The sequence below is a fragment of the Labeo rohita genome, chromosome 20, assembly GCF_022985175.1.
Source record: "Labeo rohita strain BAU-BD-2019 chromosome 20, IGBB_LRoh.1.0, whole genome shotgun sequence".
NCBI lineage: Eukaryota > Metazoa > Chordata > Actinopteri > Cypriniformes > Cyprinidae > Labeo > Labeo rohita.
Genome location: NC_066888.1, coordinates 28,025,505 through 28,044,042, shown reverse-complemented (window position 1 = coordinate 28,044,042; position 18,538 = coordinate 28,025,505). Strand labels below are relative to the sequence as shown.

Sequence of the window (18,538 nt, the reverse complement as noted above, 5' to 3'; positions counted from 1 at the left end):
CACATTTTGGTGTTATGTGTCTGACTTAACATCAAATATTTATTTTTAGCTTCAGATGCACATATTAACTCTCTTTTTTTGAGGCTATTTTTTGTGATATTTTGAGGCTTGCTGGAGGGACAGTGTCTGAGCCCAAAAGACTGAAAATGGAGGCCCTGGAAATACTCTGGCATCAACAACCATCTTTTCCAAAGAGTTCAGAGGTTCAAGGTTAATGTTCATATTTTAATCATGTCTTGTTTTCATAGGAGATACGCTAACATTCAAAAGTTTGGGGTCTGTAAGATTTGTAAATGTTTTTGGAAAAAAGAAAGACTGCAATTATTTGTTCAAAATACAGTAAAACTAATAATATTGTGAAATATTACAATTTAAAGTTTAAAATTCAATTTATTCATTTGATGTAAAGCTGAATTTTAAGCATCATTACTCTAGTCTTCAGTGTCACATGATCCTTCAGAAATCATTCTATTATGCTGATTTGCTGCTCAATAAATATTTCTTCTTATTATTAGTGTTTTACAGTGAAAAAGCATGAAAGCTGCAATTGAAAATTAGGGGTATTCTACCAGATATTAATTTTTGAACTCTTCCTGAGATAAAACATTAGTATAGTGTTGTTTAAAAATGAATATAAACTTGTTTTGTTTGCATTATTTGACGTCTGAAAGCATTTTTTTTTTTTTTTTGCTATGTTGACCAGTTGTCAGTTTCTGCAATTAAATGCTCTAAATGACAATTATGTTTATTTGGAATTTGGGAGAAATGTTGTCAGTCACTTACAGAATAAAACAAAAATGTTAGTTTTACTCAAATACACACCTATAAATAGCAAAACCAGAGAAACTAATAATTTATCTTTTTTTGCAGAGCTGTATTTTAATGTTTCTCCCCGGGTATTAAACAAGAAGGAGGTCTTTTCATAACAGGATATCATGTGCTTCACAGACAGTGAGAGCCTGCAGGGTGAACCAGTGCAAACACTCTCAGCATTGGTGGAAAATAAGTGTTCTTTCCCAATGATGAGATGAATGACTGCGGTCCCAAACGACCTGGTCATGGCCACAGTGGAGTCATTGAAGCTAAAGAACACCGCATTCTTCATCAAAGCATCCACATGCTTTTGGCTGGATTTTTTTTTTTTTTTCTCTTTCCTGAGGATGTCTTATTGTGCTGTATGTTTGGACAGCTTTTAAAACTTTCAAAACACTTTCACTTGCTACCAAAATCAATCAAACAGGAAAAATGTTTTCATTTAACATGGCAAAATCAGGATGATGCAGTCACAATGAAAATAAATATGGGCCATTATAAGAATAGGATTAAGTTAAGGAATAGTTCACCTGAAAGTGAAAATTCTGTCATCGTTTACTCACCATAATGTTGTTTAAACCTGACTTTGTAAACTAATTTGGACTCACATGTGCCCTTCAAATGGAGACAGAAATAATGTAATTGCAAATCCAGAGCGCATGAATGACCAAAGTCAAATTCATGAATAGGAATCTTGCAGTTATGAATGATATCACATTAGTGTGTTGATTGACACAGGCCTTAGATATTATGTGTAATCAAGGACATAGAATTTAGTAGGGAAGCTAGGGATATGTCTCTGCCAATATCCAGCAGTATACCAATACCAGTATCCAATAACCAATATCCTACTAAATGGTTCCTAGCAATAATTTTGATCAAACAATGTTAAAATGCTGTTTTGTGTTCATTTCCTATTTGCTTGTTTTATTTTGACAATCACTCAGATACACAATAATTTCTCAAATATTTATTACAACATACACTTCATTTCCTATTGAACTGTCACCAAATGAACTGCAGTGGTCAAACTATGTAAAATATAGTGAATTAAGCTACAAACTTAATGTTTGTTCGAGTTTGTTCATTTAGTTTAAGTGATTGACTTGTAAACACCAGATCAAATGAGCCATTCATTTTTGATTTTCAACATAGCTTGTAATGATTTTAAAATGTGATGTGTGAAACGGAGCTTTTCAGAACTCGGAATCAAACCATTGCGTCACAAAATGATTCACTGTTTCGAAGCGCTTCAATCGGATCGCGCGGATCATGAATCATTTGATTCAGGTAAGACTTAAAAGTGCATATTGTGAATCATTTGATTTAGATCGGAACTTTGTGTATCATGTATCATTTGATTAAGATCATACGTTCGGAGCGGGTTCGTAAAACTTTTGATTCAGGTCAGAACTTAGGAGCGCAGATCCTAAATAATTTGATTCAGATTGTGACTTATGCGGTTTAGAGCGGGTTCACGAATCATTTAATTTGGATCTGAACTCCAAAAAATCGAGATTCGGAGCATGTATCGGGAATCATTTAATTAAATTGGAACTTCAGAGCAGGTTTGTGAATCTTTTGATTCATATACCAGATAGCACACATACATGTGCAAGATCTGTGTTAAAGATCTCCTGATCTGGAAAGCATCTGCTATGTACAAACATCTGACAGACGTCTTTCAGATGTGAGTTTTACATGCATTCTAAATCATAAACATCTTAAAGGCATCTACTGTTTGTCTATTTGACATCTGATAGGAAACGTCCAGTAGACGTATTGCAGATGAACAAAAACTCTAAAAAAGTACATCTTGGAGATGTAAAGGCAGACATCAAATAGACATCTCCATGATGTATGTGTGCTATCAGGGATCGGAACTTCGAGCACTGATTGCGAAACACGAATCATTTAATTCAGGTCGGGACTTTGAGCACAGATTGAGAATAATTTGATTCAGATTGGGACTTATACAGCTGAATCTGAATCTTTTGATTCATCTTGGAACTTTGGAGCGTGGACTGCGAATTATTTGATTCAGATTGTGACTTATGGGGGTTCACGAATCATTTGATTCAGATCTGAATTTTGAAGTGTGAATCGCAGATCATTTGATTGATTGTGATTTATGCGGGTTCGCAAATCATTTAATTTAGATCAGAATTCCGTGTATCGCAAATCATTTGATTTAGATCGCAATTTCTGAGTGGGTTCACAAATCATCTCATGAATTGAATCTAAAATTATGGTCTGCGAATCATTATTCAGATTGGGACTATGAGGCATAGATCCGGAATCAACTGATTAGATCAAATTATTAGAATAGTTATTTTATATCATGCTTCAGAATGCAATTAATTTATGAAATATGCTTAAAATATTGCTTAATTTATTGAGTTTAATCAGTATAAATCACCATGCACCTCATAATAAGAATAAGCTTAAACAGATGCACAGTATCTCTATTCGTGTTCCACAGAAGAAAGAAAGTCATACAGGTTTGGAACGACATGATGAGTAAATTATGACAATTTTCATTTTTGGTTCTTCCATTTGACTGAAAAGATCCTGTATTTGTGTGTATTAGAATGAATGTGTCAGCGAAATGCCCTTAGATAACACAAAAGCCGTTAGATAACACCTAAACGCTTCACTGATGTCACACAGCAATGCGCTATGCCATACGATATGATGATATGAAGTAGTATTGCAGCTTGTGGAATGAAAAAAGACACAAAAGTTCATTCAAGAGTCCATGGACCACTCCAAAAATAGTTCAAAAGTTTCCACTATTCAGCGTTCTGTACAAATTCACTCTTAAGAGTGCAAATCACAGATCCTACTGATTCAGTTGAGTCTCATTCTCCCTGCTCTTCTCTATTGTTTGTTCTTCTGCTCCAGGTTTGGACTTGTTTGCGTCGCACACCAGGTAGATGGTGTTCTCCACGCCGTTTTTGGCATCAGAGGCGCGGCAGATGTTGGATCTCCCGCAGAGGCGGCCCAACTGGTTGACTTCTCGTTTAAAGGTCTTGCTAAAGATATAGTAGATGAACGGGTTGTATACAGTGGACGACTTGGCGAACAAACAAGGCAGCATGCTGACCTCAGGAGGGATTGAGTCACTGGGCCGGTAGATTGACCACAGGCTGACGATGCCGTACGGTGCCCAGCAGCCGACAAACCCAATGCTGATCAACACGGCGATCTGTAAAAGCAAAGAATAACACTTTCAGATTTGCTTTGGGGGCTGATGATGTTTGGTTGACGTTCTATACACGTAAGCTAGAGAAGATCTCAGTTGAACATACTGATCATCATAAACAATGTGGTCTATTTTGTGTCATGCAGTCTCTGTGAATACATTCACCATGCAAAATATGAATCCTGAATGCATCACTGTCTCTACACAACCTTCATATAATGTGAAGCTTCTGCCGACAGCAGCTTTGAAATGGTCTCATGTGGGAAGAACATTCACAGATAAGAACATTCAAAGGTTTTAAATCATTGTTGCTTTGGAAAACTGCATTGGTTTAGAGCTTGGTTTTAAATGAGATATGTTCACCTGTTATGAAAATCAAATTCATACTACAGGGAGACGTATCCTTCAGCGTTATAAAATGAAAATGTTCAGCTGGGATTCTGAAAGAATCAGAGTTTGAGTGGGATGTGATGTAAGCGTTGGTAACTGTAAGGTTGCAGGCTTGAACCAGATCTATTATTTTCTTTCTTCTGTGGAACACAAATAAGATATCTTACACGTAAGACTTTTTTCATATGCCGTGTATATGAAACAATGTATTTCAAGTTCCCTTTTAACACACTATGAAGTAGTCCTGGTTCACTAGTCTCTGAAGCCATACAACAATTTTGAGAGAGGAACAGATCATTTTAAGTCAGTGTTCATATTGGAACTAATATGTGACCATGGACCACAAAACCAGTCATAAGTAGCACGGGTATATTTGTAGCAATACTTTGTATTGGTCAAAATTATCGATTTTTCTTTTATGCCAAAAAGGTATTAAGTAAAGATCATGTTCCATGGCGATATTTTGTAAATTTCCTACTGTAAATATATCAAAACTTAATTTTTGATTAGTAATGTGCATTGCTAAGAACTTCATTTGGACAACTTTAAAGGTGATTTCTCAATATTTTGATTTTTTTGCATCCTCAGATTTTCAAATAGTTGTATCAAATATCGTCCTATCCTAACAAACCATACATCAATGGAAAGCCTATTTTGTTTCAGATTATGTGTAGATCTCAATTTACAAAAATGGACCCTTATGATTGGTTTTGTGGAACAGGGTCACATATTATTAATATACAATTATAGTTTTTCTTAATATTGTCAGTTAGATTTTATTTTTATATTTTGTTGTGTGTATTTTTATTAGATTAGTTTAATATATCTGTCTTTAATATATCTATATATAGTTTTTAATTAATTAATTAATTTAGTTTATTTAGTTAACGTTATTTTAGCACTTAAACTTTAAATGAAAGTAAGAAATTGCTTTGGCAACTAGCTAATTCATGTGCCTCAGCAAATCATGTGACCAAATAATTTGTTCAGGTGATTGGCCATTTCTCCCGAAAACTTCCATTCTTTGTGCCAGATTCGCGTGATGATTTGATTCTCTCAAGTATAAGGAATAGAATTGCTTCTTAATTTGCAAACTGTTTTTTCAATGTTCTGATTTTCTCCAGAATTTAAAGAATAGAATATTTAAAGATAGAAACAGCTGTTTTTGATATTAAATGCATCTTGAGGCAGCAAGTTTAATTGCACTAAACCCTGCAAAGCATCTTCTGTGTTCCACAGAAGAAACAAAGTCATATAGGTTTGGAACATTAAGGTGAGTAGAAAATGACAGAATTTAGATTTTTTTAGTGCACTATATTTCTTTAAGTCCGGGTTGCTCCATAGGGATGGTTGTCTTTTTTATTTAATATGTAAACATATTTTTTAATATATAGAGTATTTAAAGAAGTGTCAAATTGATGCCTGGTCACTGACCGAAACATAACTAGTTGCTCTGATAATCACATTGGCATCTGTCTTGTGGTTTTGTGCAGTACACATCTTGTGTGAGTTATTGAGGATAAAAGCATCTGCTAAAGTCTCTAATTCTTTTGGGTTTCATATCACGTTCAGGTGAGTGCATAATGTTCAAATCTTATTTCATAATAGAAGTGTAGCTGCAGCATACAGTAAATCAAACATACTCACCACCATGAGTCGCCGCTGCATCTTTATCATGTTGGGTATGTGGTTGCTGTCATCCATTGACTTGTAAGTGATGTATAGTTTCAGCGCAATAGCAGAGTAGCATGAGATGATGATGACGGCTGGGAGGATGAGGTTCATGATAAAGATGGTGATGACAAAAGAATGGCTCTGTTCCTTAATCTCTCTCCAGGCCAGAGTACAGGACAGGCCGAAGGGCTCCGGGCCATATTTTCCCCAGCCAATTAAAGGAAAAAGAGCCCAGAGCAGTGCGTAGAGCCATGTGGTCACCACAAGGATCTTTGCGTTCCTTTTGCTGATTTTCTCTTCTATGGACAGAAACAGAGAGTTAAAGGTATGAAAAGGAAATCTGAATGCAAAGACAGTTTTTAAATACATACATCCATACATACATATGTGACCCTGGACCACAAAACCAGTCATAAGTAGCACAGGTATATTTGTAGCAATAGCCAACAATACATTGTATGGGTCAAAATGATCGATTTTTCTTTTATGCCAAAATCATTACGATATTAAGTAAAGATCATGTTCCATGAAGATATTTTGTAAATTTCCTACCGTAAACATATCAAAACGTAATTTTTGATTAGTAACATGCCTCACTATGAACTTCATTTGGACAACTTTAAAGATGATTTTCTTAGTATTTAGATTTTTTTGCACCCTCACATTTCTGATTTTTAAACAGTTGTATCTCAGCCAAACATTGTCCTATCCTAATAAACCGTATGAATCTCAGTTTCAAAAAATTGACCCTTTTGACTGGTTTTGTGGACCTGGGTCACAAAGTATGGCCATTTTTCACACTCTCTCTTATTTATGAGCTGCTATTTGAATCACAGTTGCCTGCCGCTAATCATAATGAACTTGCAATTTGCTCAAATTAAAAAAAAAAAAATATTATTTGATGTGTAAACCTGTTAAAATCATCCTTTTTCAGTTGTTTTAAGTTTAAGTTTTTTTTGTTTTTTTTTTACAACACAATCATATTCTTTATCAAAGATGCTTGAAGTCATATTGTTTACATTTTGTGGCTATACTATTAAAATAATTGTAATTAATTAATTTATTTTTTTGTAAATAACAATCTCACAAATGCTTTTGATTGAGCTTAAATTGTACTGAACTTCAGTTGGATACACTACCAGTCAAAACTTTTACAAAAGTTTTTTTAAAGTCTCTTCTGCATTTATTTATTTGATCCAAAATACAGCAAAAGCAGTAATATTATGAAATATTTTTACTATTTAAAATAACTGCTTTCTATTTGAATATTTTTTTTAAATGTAATTTATTCCTTTGATCAAAGCTAAATTTTCAGCATCATTACTGCAGTCTTCAGTGTCACATGATCCTTCAGAAATCATTCTAATATGCTGATTTGCTGTTCAAGAAACATTTTTGATTATTATCAATATTTAAAACAGTTGAGTACATTTTTTCAGGATTGTTTGATGAATGGAAAGATCCAAAAATTAGCATTTATCTGAAATAAAAAGCTTTACATTATACACTATACCTTTTAAAACCTTTTTGGTAAAGAAATGATAGAAATTAATGCTTTTATTTACCAAAGATGTTTTAAATAGATTAAAAGTGATGATAAGACATTTATAATGTTACAGAAGTTTTCTATTCCAGATAAATGCTGTTCTTCTGAACTTTCTATTCATCAGAGAAATCTGAAAAAATTCTACTCGGCTGTTTTCAACATAATAATAATAATAAATGTTTTATAAATGCAGCAAATAAGAATATTAGAATGATTTCTGAAGGTTCATGTGACTAGTAATGATGCTAAAAAATCCAGCTTTGAAATCACAGAAATAAAATACATTTAAAATATATTCAAATAGTCATACTCATGAAGTGAAGTATTTTTGTGTTTGTCTCCAATAAAGGAGCAAATGACTAAGCCCATATGGATTGGATGAGGCTAAAGTGTTAAACAATGTAAATAATTATTTGTAATATTTGTAAATTTATTCAAATGTATATATTTTACCAAACTATAAAAAAGTTAGTCCATGAATAATTTCATTCATTTTTGTAATAATAATAATTAATTAATAATTAATAATTTAAGTCATTTTTGTGATGCATATATTTTTGATCTGATTACATTTGGTCAGATGACCCACACTGAATTGTCTTTAAATAAATAAATAAATAAATAATCCTGTTTTCTATTATACAATATTTCCCAATTCTTATTTTTATTGTATTTCATTTTATGATATATACTGTACATAATTTTATTGTAGATTTTATTGCAATGTAATATAATAATTTCAAACCCCAACGTCCTCTGTAGCTAGTGAACAATAATTAAACAATAATTATCATTTTTTGCTTAAAAGCATCATCAAAAACATGAATAAAAGTATAAAATGCATTTATAAAAGTATAAAATAAAGTTAGAGCTGCAATAAATTAACAATTATTTTTCAATTTAACAATTATTAATCTTGCATATATTTTCGATTTGATCACAGTTCTTTGTTTTTTTTTTTTTTTAAAGAACAAAGAAAATCCTGTTTTCTATGATTCAGTATGACCTTATTTTATTGTATAACCTAGATCATTTTAATGGAATAATTTCAAAACCCGGTTAAAGTCTGAAACGTCCTCTGCAGCACAATGTAGGTGGTCTTTTCCCCTGCAGAAAACCGAGCAATGTGTGCTTTTCTAGATTATAGACGCACAAATAAGACAAATCTGACATCTGGCACTAAATAAACACAAACATGTGTGACAACTAAATGACAACTATCTGCTGCAACAGAGCTCCCCAGCAGCTCTCAGTAAGAACATGACCTCTTACTGAGATGAAACCGGATCACTCTGATTGTCAAACCATTCATGGATACCGAAGCCTTGCTTTGCTATTTTATTTTGGAATAAATGATTGGCTGTTTATATAACCTCTTTGGGGCATATCAGATGTGAGATTTCACTAGTGATGAACTCTTTTTCTGTGGCATAATAGTGATCTCATTTGTTTTCTTTGCTGGATTGTTGAAACTGCGGAGGGAAGTAAATCTGTCAACATTCAAATAACAAGTGATGCTGCAAGTACCAAATTAAAACATTCTTTTGCAGAATGTTTTAGTTTGTGTAGGCCTACCTTTTCTCAACAGTTTACAATGGTTCTCTTTCCTTCTTTTTACTTTCAAGACTGATAATAATTTAAGAATTTTCTTATCTGTTTGGGGTACAAATTTAACTCAATCAACAGCATTTGTGGCATAATATTGATTATCATATCTGATTACAAGTAGGCACTTTTAAAGTGAATTAAGGATTTTAAAGCAGAAACCTTAATTAAAAAAAAAAATATTATTTGATGTGTAAACCTGTTAAAATCATCCTTTTTCAGTTGTTTTAAGTTTAAGTTTTTTTTTTTTTTTTTTTTTTTTTTTTTTTTACAACACAATCATATTCTTTATCAAAGATGCTTGAAGTCATATTGTTTACATTTTGTGGCTATACTATTAAAATAATTGTAATTAATTAATTTATTTTTTTGTAAATAACAATCTCACAAATGCTTTTGATTGAGCTTAAATTGTACTGAACTTCAGTTGGATACACTACCAGTCAAAACTTTTACAAAAGTTTTTTTAAAGTCTCTTGATCCAAAATACAGCAAAAGCAGTAATATTATGAAATATTTTTACTATTTAAAATAACTGCTTTCTATTTGAATATTTTTTTTAAATGTAATTTATTCCTTTGATCAAAGCTAAATTTTCAGCATCATTACTGCAGTCTTCAGTGTCACATGATCCTTCAGAAATCATTCTAATATGCTGATTTGCTGTTCAAGAAACATTTTTAATTATTATCAATATTTAAAACAGTTGAGTACATTTTTTCAGGATTGTTTGATGAATGGAAAGATCCAAAAATTAGCATTTATCTGAAATAAAAAGCTTTACATTATACACTATACCTTTTAAAGCCTTTTTGGCAATGATAGAAATTAATGCTTTTATTTACCAAAGATGTTTTAAATAGATTAAAAGTGATGATAAGACATTTATAATGTTACAGAAGTTTTCTATTCCAGATAAATGCTGTACTTCTGAACTCTCTATTCACTAGAGAAATCTGAAAAAATTCTACTCGGCTGTTTTCAACATAATAATAATAATAAATGTTTTATAAATGCAGCAAATAAGAATATTAGAATGATTTCTGAAGGTTAATGTGACTAGTAATGATGCTAAAAAATCCAGCTTTGAAATCACAGAAATAAAATACATTTTAAAATATATTCAAATAGAAAGCAGTTATTTTAAATAGTAAAAATATTTCACATTTTTACCATTTTGACTGTGCTTTGGATCAAATAAATGCAGGCTTGGTGAGCAGAAGAGACTTCTTTTTTCAAATCTTACTGTTCAAACACTTTTGTCTGGTAGTGTACATACATCATTGTCATTCTCAACATGGTAAGAAAAGATAATTGAACTCTCAGGAGCCCTAAGGTTGTACCACTCATTAGAAATCCATGCAGGAGTCAGAACACAAAAAAAGGTCCAAGGATAGAGCCCAGAGGAACTCACTGGGTGACTGGAGCGTTAGAGACACGATAAAGCGAACAATAGACATAATTGTCAGGGTCATCATGCTAGCTGCTCCAAAGAAAAATCCCATCAGTCCATAGTACACACAGGTGACGTCTCCTCCTATCCAATGGTGGTTCCACGCTGAGGCTACGGCCAGCGGGTACATGGTGACGGCTGCTCCCAGATCTGTCACAGCGAGATTCACACTCAAAAGCTCAGGGGGCTTCATGTGGGTCGACCGCTTGTATGCCATCACAAGAACCATCAAATTCCCCACAATGGAAAGAATTGCTACATGTGACAGACAAAAAGAAGAAATGCATAGAAAGAATTAGGTGCACATTCCTGTGATGGTAAAAGTTGTTTCTTTCAGCAGCATTAATCCAGTCTTTAGTATCACATGATCCTTCAGCATATCTAATATGCTAATTAGGTGCTTATTAAAGTTTACATTAATGCATAGTATGCATTGCATTTACCTTATGCATTTGGCAGATGATTTTATCTGAAGTGACATGCATTGCATTCAAGGTTAATTTTTTTTTAGTCCATTTCCAGTGTTCTTGGCATTTCTAGTCTCCTCTTAATCTACAGATCGTCCTTACTTTGTGTCTCTGCCTCACTTTTATCTCAGTTACCCGTCATCTTGCCTCCTCTATAACCTTCCAGTTTTGCCCTTCAGCCATGTGCAGTTTCACACACAGCTGTCGAGATGCTTTATCACCAGTTTACACTAGTCCATTCATAACCATTCATTTAGCAGTGCATAATAGCTGTGGGACTTGCATTTAGTGTATGCATTTGGCAGATGCTTTATATGAATGAACTGTATTGCATTCAAGACATATATATTTTAATCACATCATGCTTTCGGGAATTGAACCCATGACCTTGGAGTTACTAGTGTAACACTGCAATTAAAGATATAATGACAAGCCCTAATGGGGTAAATGTCACGTAACCTGTCAGAAACATATTTCATACCAAAAATGAAAGAAAATGATTTAAATTGTGTTTAAAAGAAATGAATAACCTAATGGAAATTTAATCTTAATTTAAAATTTTTTATTTTATTTATTTATCTGCATTGTGTTCTCAGTGATTCTCATTACAGTAATCTAATAAAATCTCATTTTTATTCCTGACTACATAAAAAAAATTACAATTTACAATTGGTAAATCTTTTTTTTTTAAAATGTAGTCAGGAATAAAAATTAGATTTTTATTGGTAGTATTTTAATGCTTATTTAAATAAAAATAATAAATATCTACATAAAATGTATGACTGCATTATACAGTACTGTCTTAGAATCTAACTTAAATGTAAAACCCACATCCTGCATAATCTCATGAGAAATTTCCAATAAGTCCCAAGCAAGTTTTAGGTTATCAGCTAATATGATTAAATGAAAGAGACACAATTTTAAGTTGTTATATGTTACATTTTACTAGCATTATCAGATTTCATCTGTGCTGCACTGGTGAAATCCTTTATCCAGGTTGGCTGCTGGATATGTGGATTACATTTAATACAAGCCATCTGTAGTCATACGTTTGAAAGCATTACAAGTGTGTCTATAGCATCTATAGGAGAAATCAGAGGCATTTATCTCTAAATGCAGCAATACCTATATCTGCTCCTCTAAAATGAACACCACCTTGCTGTGCAAGAAAAAAAGCAGTCTATAGGAAATAGAGGTCCTCCATTCAGCAGAGCCTTATGGGTAAAGTGTGTATAAATCACAATCCATCAGCTTTATCCATTATCTCCAGCTTCTAAATAGGTTCTCAGCAGGCTCCCTCTGCAAACTGCATCAAGGGTTTATCAAACACCTGCAGCTTGGAGCGGAATGTACTGAGGAGATTAAACATCTCCAGTTGCATAGACCTTTACTCAAACCATCCAAATGAAAAGTGACATCAATGTGAAAGGCCTTTGATGAGACTTTCTGTGTATATTCCATGTCTCACGGTACCATTTACAACATGATTTTCTAATAGAAAATTGGACTCATAAAATATAGAAAAAGACTTGATTGGCACAAATAATCTGCTCTAGTCACCTGCAGGTCTAGGAGGTTAATCTTCATCTTCATCTTTGAGAAGAGAACGTCAAAAATGCTTGTGCAAAGATAATAGAGATCCAGTCTCTTTATTATTGAAGTAATGACATGGATAATTGTTCTATCCTCAGACAGTCATCATTTTCTCTTGTTTTCTCCTGTCTACCTGCCTGGTCTCTTTATGACTTAACATACCTAAATGTACCTTAAAATCCATGACACAGCTGTCTAAATTCTCTATATAAATAGTAAATGAGTGATTTAAATTAATGAATGATGCTGATGACAAAGAATAGAGGAGAACGAGAGGATGCCTACATTTATTGGTTCAACAGTAGAGGAGACTGGGGCAAGTTGTCACATTTTTTTTAACTCCGGCAGATTTTTTTTTCCAATTTCTCCATGGACACACACTTCAATCTGGTTGTCTTAGCACAAAAAAGCCAGTAAACAACCATTATTGACCAGAAAAAATATCATCAATCAATCAATCAAAAATGTGGTCTCAATGGAAACTGCCATTAAAATATAGATGGTAAGACATCAAAAATATCAGGTGATTGTTGTGGACAATATTTTGTTAAATTTAATAAACTGCATTGCTTAAAATACAATTACTCAAATTGAAATTTATAAAGAAATGCCTTATAAATTCACTTTCATGATATAGTTGACTTTTGATTGAACGTGTGATTTTTGTTTGTTTGTTTGTTTTTTGTTTAGTTTTATACCCAAAAAGTATGATTTTGGTGGTTTACTCTGCAAAAAGTGCCCAGCCGGCACATGATCTACCTTCAAGGTTGAAATTTGGTTAAAATAAGGTCAGCTGTTGTTTCAACGGTGACGGCTGGGTGGTAACCTGCAATTATTACAAGCACTATCCCTGGTGAAAACAACAGCATATGCTGGTAGGTATGTTTTGATGCTGGGATGCTGGTTAGGTAGGTCTTGATGCTGGTTTAAGCTGGTCCTTTGCTGGTTTATGCTGGTCCTTGACCAGCAACATGACCAGCAAAAACCAGCAAAGAACCAGCTTAAACCAGCATAAACCAGCAAAGGACCAGCTTAAACCAGCATCAAAACCTACCTAACCAGCATTCCAGCATCAAAACATACCTACCAGCATATGCTGTTTTTTTCACCAGGGATATCTGCCTGATTTAACACAAAAACAATGTTTTGTTGGTATAAAATAATGTATATAGGTCGGATAATGTTAAATAATATTTCTGAGGAGAGTTCACAAAAATTTACCTCGGGTGTTTGACAACAAAGCCATTGCTTGAGCCAAACCCTGTAGCTGAGTCTTTGTATAAAAATGTATAGTTATAAAATATGTCTCATGAGACAACTAGCCCCAGTTTATCCGGTGGTCCAAATCATCGATTGTTTATCTTCTCTATAAAATGATACGTTTTCATAATAGCAAATCCTGTTTGAGTCACTTACGTAAGAAGTAAATTAGGAACATTTCAATAATCCGTTTGAAAACAAACAAATTCACCAATGTGCGCCAGAAAAAAAAAAAGTTGGAAATCCAATAACTCAACTTACCAATGAGCAGCAGGAACGCACCAACTCCATAATCCACAGCGGGTGATAGTTTAGAGGAATAAATATCCATGTGGACAAGTGAGATGTGCACTTCAGCGGGACGAAAGGATGTTAATTCTCAAAAAGAAACGCGGCACAAGAAGCTATGGAGGATCCATACAGCTGTCAGGTGTCAAAAAACATCTGAGGTCCAAGAGAGTTAATGGACGCGATTAAATGAAGCCCACACTTAAATAACAGACCCAAAAGATGATGCTGTGCCGTTGACAATAACAAGTGAAACAGATGAAATCGCCATGAGAGGTTACTGGCGCGCGCTGGACGCCCTTAATCCAGCGTCTGACAACATCTCTACAAGAGTACGCTTCACTTAAATCCTCAACAGGAGGGGCTTCATGATGACTGGACTACACTTCAGTCCTGCGATAGATATATAGAATATTTTAATTTCTGTGGTGTACTTACAATGTTTTTTTTTTTCTTAAAATAATAAACCAGTAATATATAGAGAATACTATAAAAAAATAAAGAGATATATCTATAACCATTGTTAATTTGTTTGTTTTGGGCAATCAAAGTCACCTCTCCTACAAGTGCATTACTGTCACTGTACAACAACCGTAAATTGCATGCAAACCTCTCAAAACACACACACACTACAGAAACAGAAAACACTGAAGGAAACAAGCAGTTGACTGTTCTTTGCTTTTAAGGAAATCAAATCAAATCAGCAAGCTTCAGATGTCACAGTTTTTTCCAAGAATAGAGTTTCCTAACTTGAATTAAACTAGGACTTTCATCCCTAAGTAAAAATGAATAATTAACTTCACTGCATTAACCAAAACTGGAGCCGTTCTGAAGTAAATGGCACTAAGACGATTATGCTCTGCTGTCTTTGATGTCTCTGAATGAACGTTTAAGTGTTTGGTACTTTTAAATCCATCAGGAAATGTCAAATAAGATGTGAGATTGAGACATCTGAGAGGTTTAACAGCACATATGGTTTTTGCTAACAACAGGAAGGAGACAATTATGCAATAACAGCACAATGCTCTGAGGAAATTGGGCACTGTTCACAATTAAAGCTGTGTTTTTCATCTGTAATCTCACATTTAGCACTACATCATTTGCTCAGCAATTAATGCTCTGCAGTTAATGGGCGCCGTCAGAATAAGAGCTGCACTGCTTTTTATTTCACAGGATGTTTATTATTATACTGGAGTGATGTGAATTACTTGTTAGCTGTTTGGAATCTCCTTCTGACGGCACCCATTCACTGCAGAGGATCCACTGGTGAGCAAGTGATGTTATGCTAAATTTCTCCAAATCTGTTTTGATGAAGGAACAAACGTCTTTACATCTTGGATGGCCTGAAGGTGAGTACATTTTCAGAAAATTTTCATTTTGGGGTCAACTTATCTATTAATTCCATTTCTGATTTTTCTTTTTTCTACCTGTTGTAGGATCTGTTTCAACTTTTCTGTGTTCATACATGCAGTCCTATTGCTGTGGACTACATCCTCAAAGTCCTCCTTTGCATATGATTATTTTTGTTTTTCACTCCTAATAACACATTTGCATGGCTTATTTAGAGTTGTCAATACCTTTGAATTATTTATAACTCTAATCTCTGAACTCATTTGTAACTTGGTGGAAACAGTAGCTCACTAATTAAATGGATTTAGCATCTTACATGTGGCGTTACACAAGTATGCAGTATATATTTGTTTATGTGTAGGCTGTTCTTTATTTTTTCTTTTAAGGAAAAAAGGGAAACAGTAATTATAAGCCTTTGGAAAACTTAAAAATAGAAACTATTTGAAAATAAGTTTGAACATGTTGCAGCCTATTTGTCATTTTAGTCAGTCTTATATTGTCTTATTATTCTAAATGCATTTATTGAGTGCATTTAAGCAAGGGTGTAGGTTTGGTATTGGTGGGGACATAAGACAACAGACATTTGTTTGATCAAAATTATTGCTTGGGACAATTTAGTAGGCTAGTCACTGGATGTTGGTAGGGTCTAAATTCTGTCTGACTTTGGAAATTATAGTTCCCACCTTAAATATGAAGAGGTCAAACAACAGACTAATGAGTAAATTCTAATTTCACAAAAATCTTATGGAAAAGTGAGTTAGATGAAGTGAAGATGTCATTCACTTATTTTGGCAATTTACCCACAAAGAGAAATTTTGGTCAGAATTGGTTCATCCAATCTCAATGTAAATGACTCTTCATTCTGCTTAAAGAAGTTTTCTTTGGATTGCTCTTTTTCTTTGTTTTTTGTTTTTTTTTTCATAATTGTACTGCCTTAATTGTTTGATGTTTTGTACTGTTTAAAAAAAAGAAATCAGAAAAAAATTGTGATAAGCGCTCAGAAGTCCCGATCTTAATCAAATGATTCATGATACGCAAAGTTCCAATCTAAATCAAATGAATCACGAACCCGCTTGGAAATTACGATCTAAATTAAATTATTCACAATCCACGCTCTGAGTTTCCGATCTGAATCAAAAGATTCATGAAACGCGTTCTGAAGTCCATATCTGAATCAAATGATTCATGATACGCAAAGTTCAGATCTAAATCAAATGATTTGCAAACCCGCTTTGAAGTCCTGATCTGAATGAAATGATTCATGATCTGCTCTCTGAAATTTCGATCTGAATCAAAAGATTTAGAAGTTCCAATCTAAATCAAATGATTCGCAATCCATGCTCTGAGGTTCCGATCTGAATCAAAAATTCACAAAACGCATTCTGAAGTCCAGATCTGAATCAAATGATTCATTATATGCAAAGTTCTGATTTAAATCAAATGATTCACAAACCCGCTCCGAAGTTCCGATCTGATTCAAAAGATTTGCGATCCGTGCGCTGAAATTCGAAATACGATTCACTCTCCTAAGTTCCAAACTGAATCAAAAGATTCGCGAACCATCATTTCCATCAGGATTTCAGAGCATGTCTCGCAAATCATTCAATTCATGAAATGTTTCGCAAATTCGTGACAAAGTTTTGGTCCACATAAAATGAACGCAAACCCACTCTAAAGTCCCAAACTGAATTAAATGAATTGTGATTTCCGATCTGGAGTTACGATCTGAATCAAAAGATTTGTGAAGCCGCTAAGAAGTTCCAATCTAAATCAAATAATTCGCAATCCATGCTCTGAGGTTCTGATCTGAATCAAAAGATTCATGAAATGCATTCTGAAGTTCAGATCTAAATCAAATGGTTCACGAACCCACTCCAAATTTCCAATCTAAATCAAATGATTCACACTCTGAAGTTCCGATCAAAATCAAATGATTTGCGAGATGCACTCCGAAGTTCATTCTGAATCAAAAGATTTGTGAACCAACATTTCAGATTGGGACATCGGAGAGCAAATCATTCATTTAATTAGCGAACCTGCTCCAAAGTTCCCATCTACATAAAATAAACACAAACCCACTCCGAAGTCCTGATCTAAATCAAAAGTGATCTACATTCTAAGGTTCCGAAATGGAACAAAAGATTTGCAATACGCGTTCTGACTTCAGTTACTCCAGTTAATTACTCCTCAACCATGATACTGCAGAGCTACTGTAAAAATGGAAGTTCAAAGACAAAAATGTAAAGATGGCGGCACGTTTGTATCTATGATGCATAAGGTCTGTAAAGGTAAGGAAAAGGGAAAAGCCCCTTGAAATCCATTTAGTTAGCAATATAGTATGGAAAAAACACTTTGGAAGCCAATGGTTAACTGTTTGGTTACCAATACTCTTTAAAATATCTTTATTTTTTTCACCAGAACAAAAAGACTCATACAGGTTTGGAACAATGTAAATCATGACAGGCAAATATAGAAGTTAATATTAATGAAGGAGTGTGATTATTCCATTGCTTATAGGTTTGGTTTTATTTAGCAGTTTTTATCAGGCTACGTTTATAATTTTTCGGTGCTATAGAAATGACACCAAAGACTATATTGGACTAATCACTTAATATGCTATAATCACATGGCTCCAAATGTGGTTTGGGTATTCAGATCATGTGGTAACCACTGAAAGCACTCAATAGCTAGACAGTGTCTTTTCTTTGTGTTGTAGCTCTTGGGGAAAATCTTATAAGATCATGAATCTGTCACCCTTCCCACCATGAAAGTGATTTAAAGCTCTGATTTTTTTTACAGAGCTCAGCCTAATGTTATTAGCATTATGGCCAATGCAAACTGGCCATGATGTATTTATATCTGTATGCATACAGTGTGGATGGGAAGATGTGCTG

General features: G+C 33.7%; 1 protein-coding gene across 1 annotated transcript; it reads right to left on the bottom strand.

The window, feature by feature from the left end:
• Nucleotides 1–1,808: 1,808 nt before the first annotated feature.
• On the bottom strand, nucleotides 1,809–14,621 carry opn8b (opsin 8, group member b). The gene is made up of 4 exons (XM_051139257.1): nucleotides 14,268–14,621; nucleotides 10,648–10,941; nucleotides 6,056–6,381; nucleotides 1,809–4,021 (listed from the first exon to the last, which is right to left on the bottom strand). Exons 1-4 carry the CDS (start codon nucleotides 14,335–14,337, stop codon nucleotides 3,656–3,658), a joined length of 1,056 nt encoding a protein of 351 aa, XP_050995214.1. The 5' UTR covers nucleotides 14,338–14,621; the 3' UTR covers nucleotides 1,809–3,655.
• Between the last annotated feature and the right edge of the window lie 3,917 nt (nucleotides 14,622–18,538).

Excerpts from the sequence above, each read along its gene's own strand:
- opn8b (XM_051139257.1), bottom strand. The coding sequence starts at position 14,337 with ATGGATATTTATTCCTCTAAACTATCACCCGCTGTGGATTATGGAGTT. Across the intron at positions 6,382-10,647 it reads TCTAACGCTCCAGTCACCCA|AAGAGAAAATCAGCAAAAGG; the intron begins GTGAGTTCCTCT and ends TTCTGTCCATAG. Across the intron at positions 4,022-6,055 it reads TGCAGCGGCGACTCATGGTG|ATCGCCGTGTTGATCAGCAT; the intron begins GTGAGTATGTTT and ends TTGCTTTTACAG.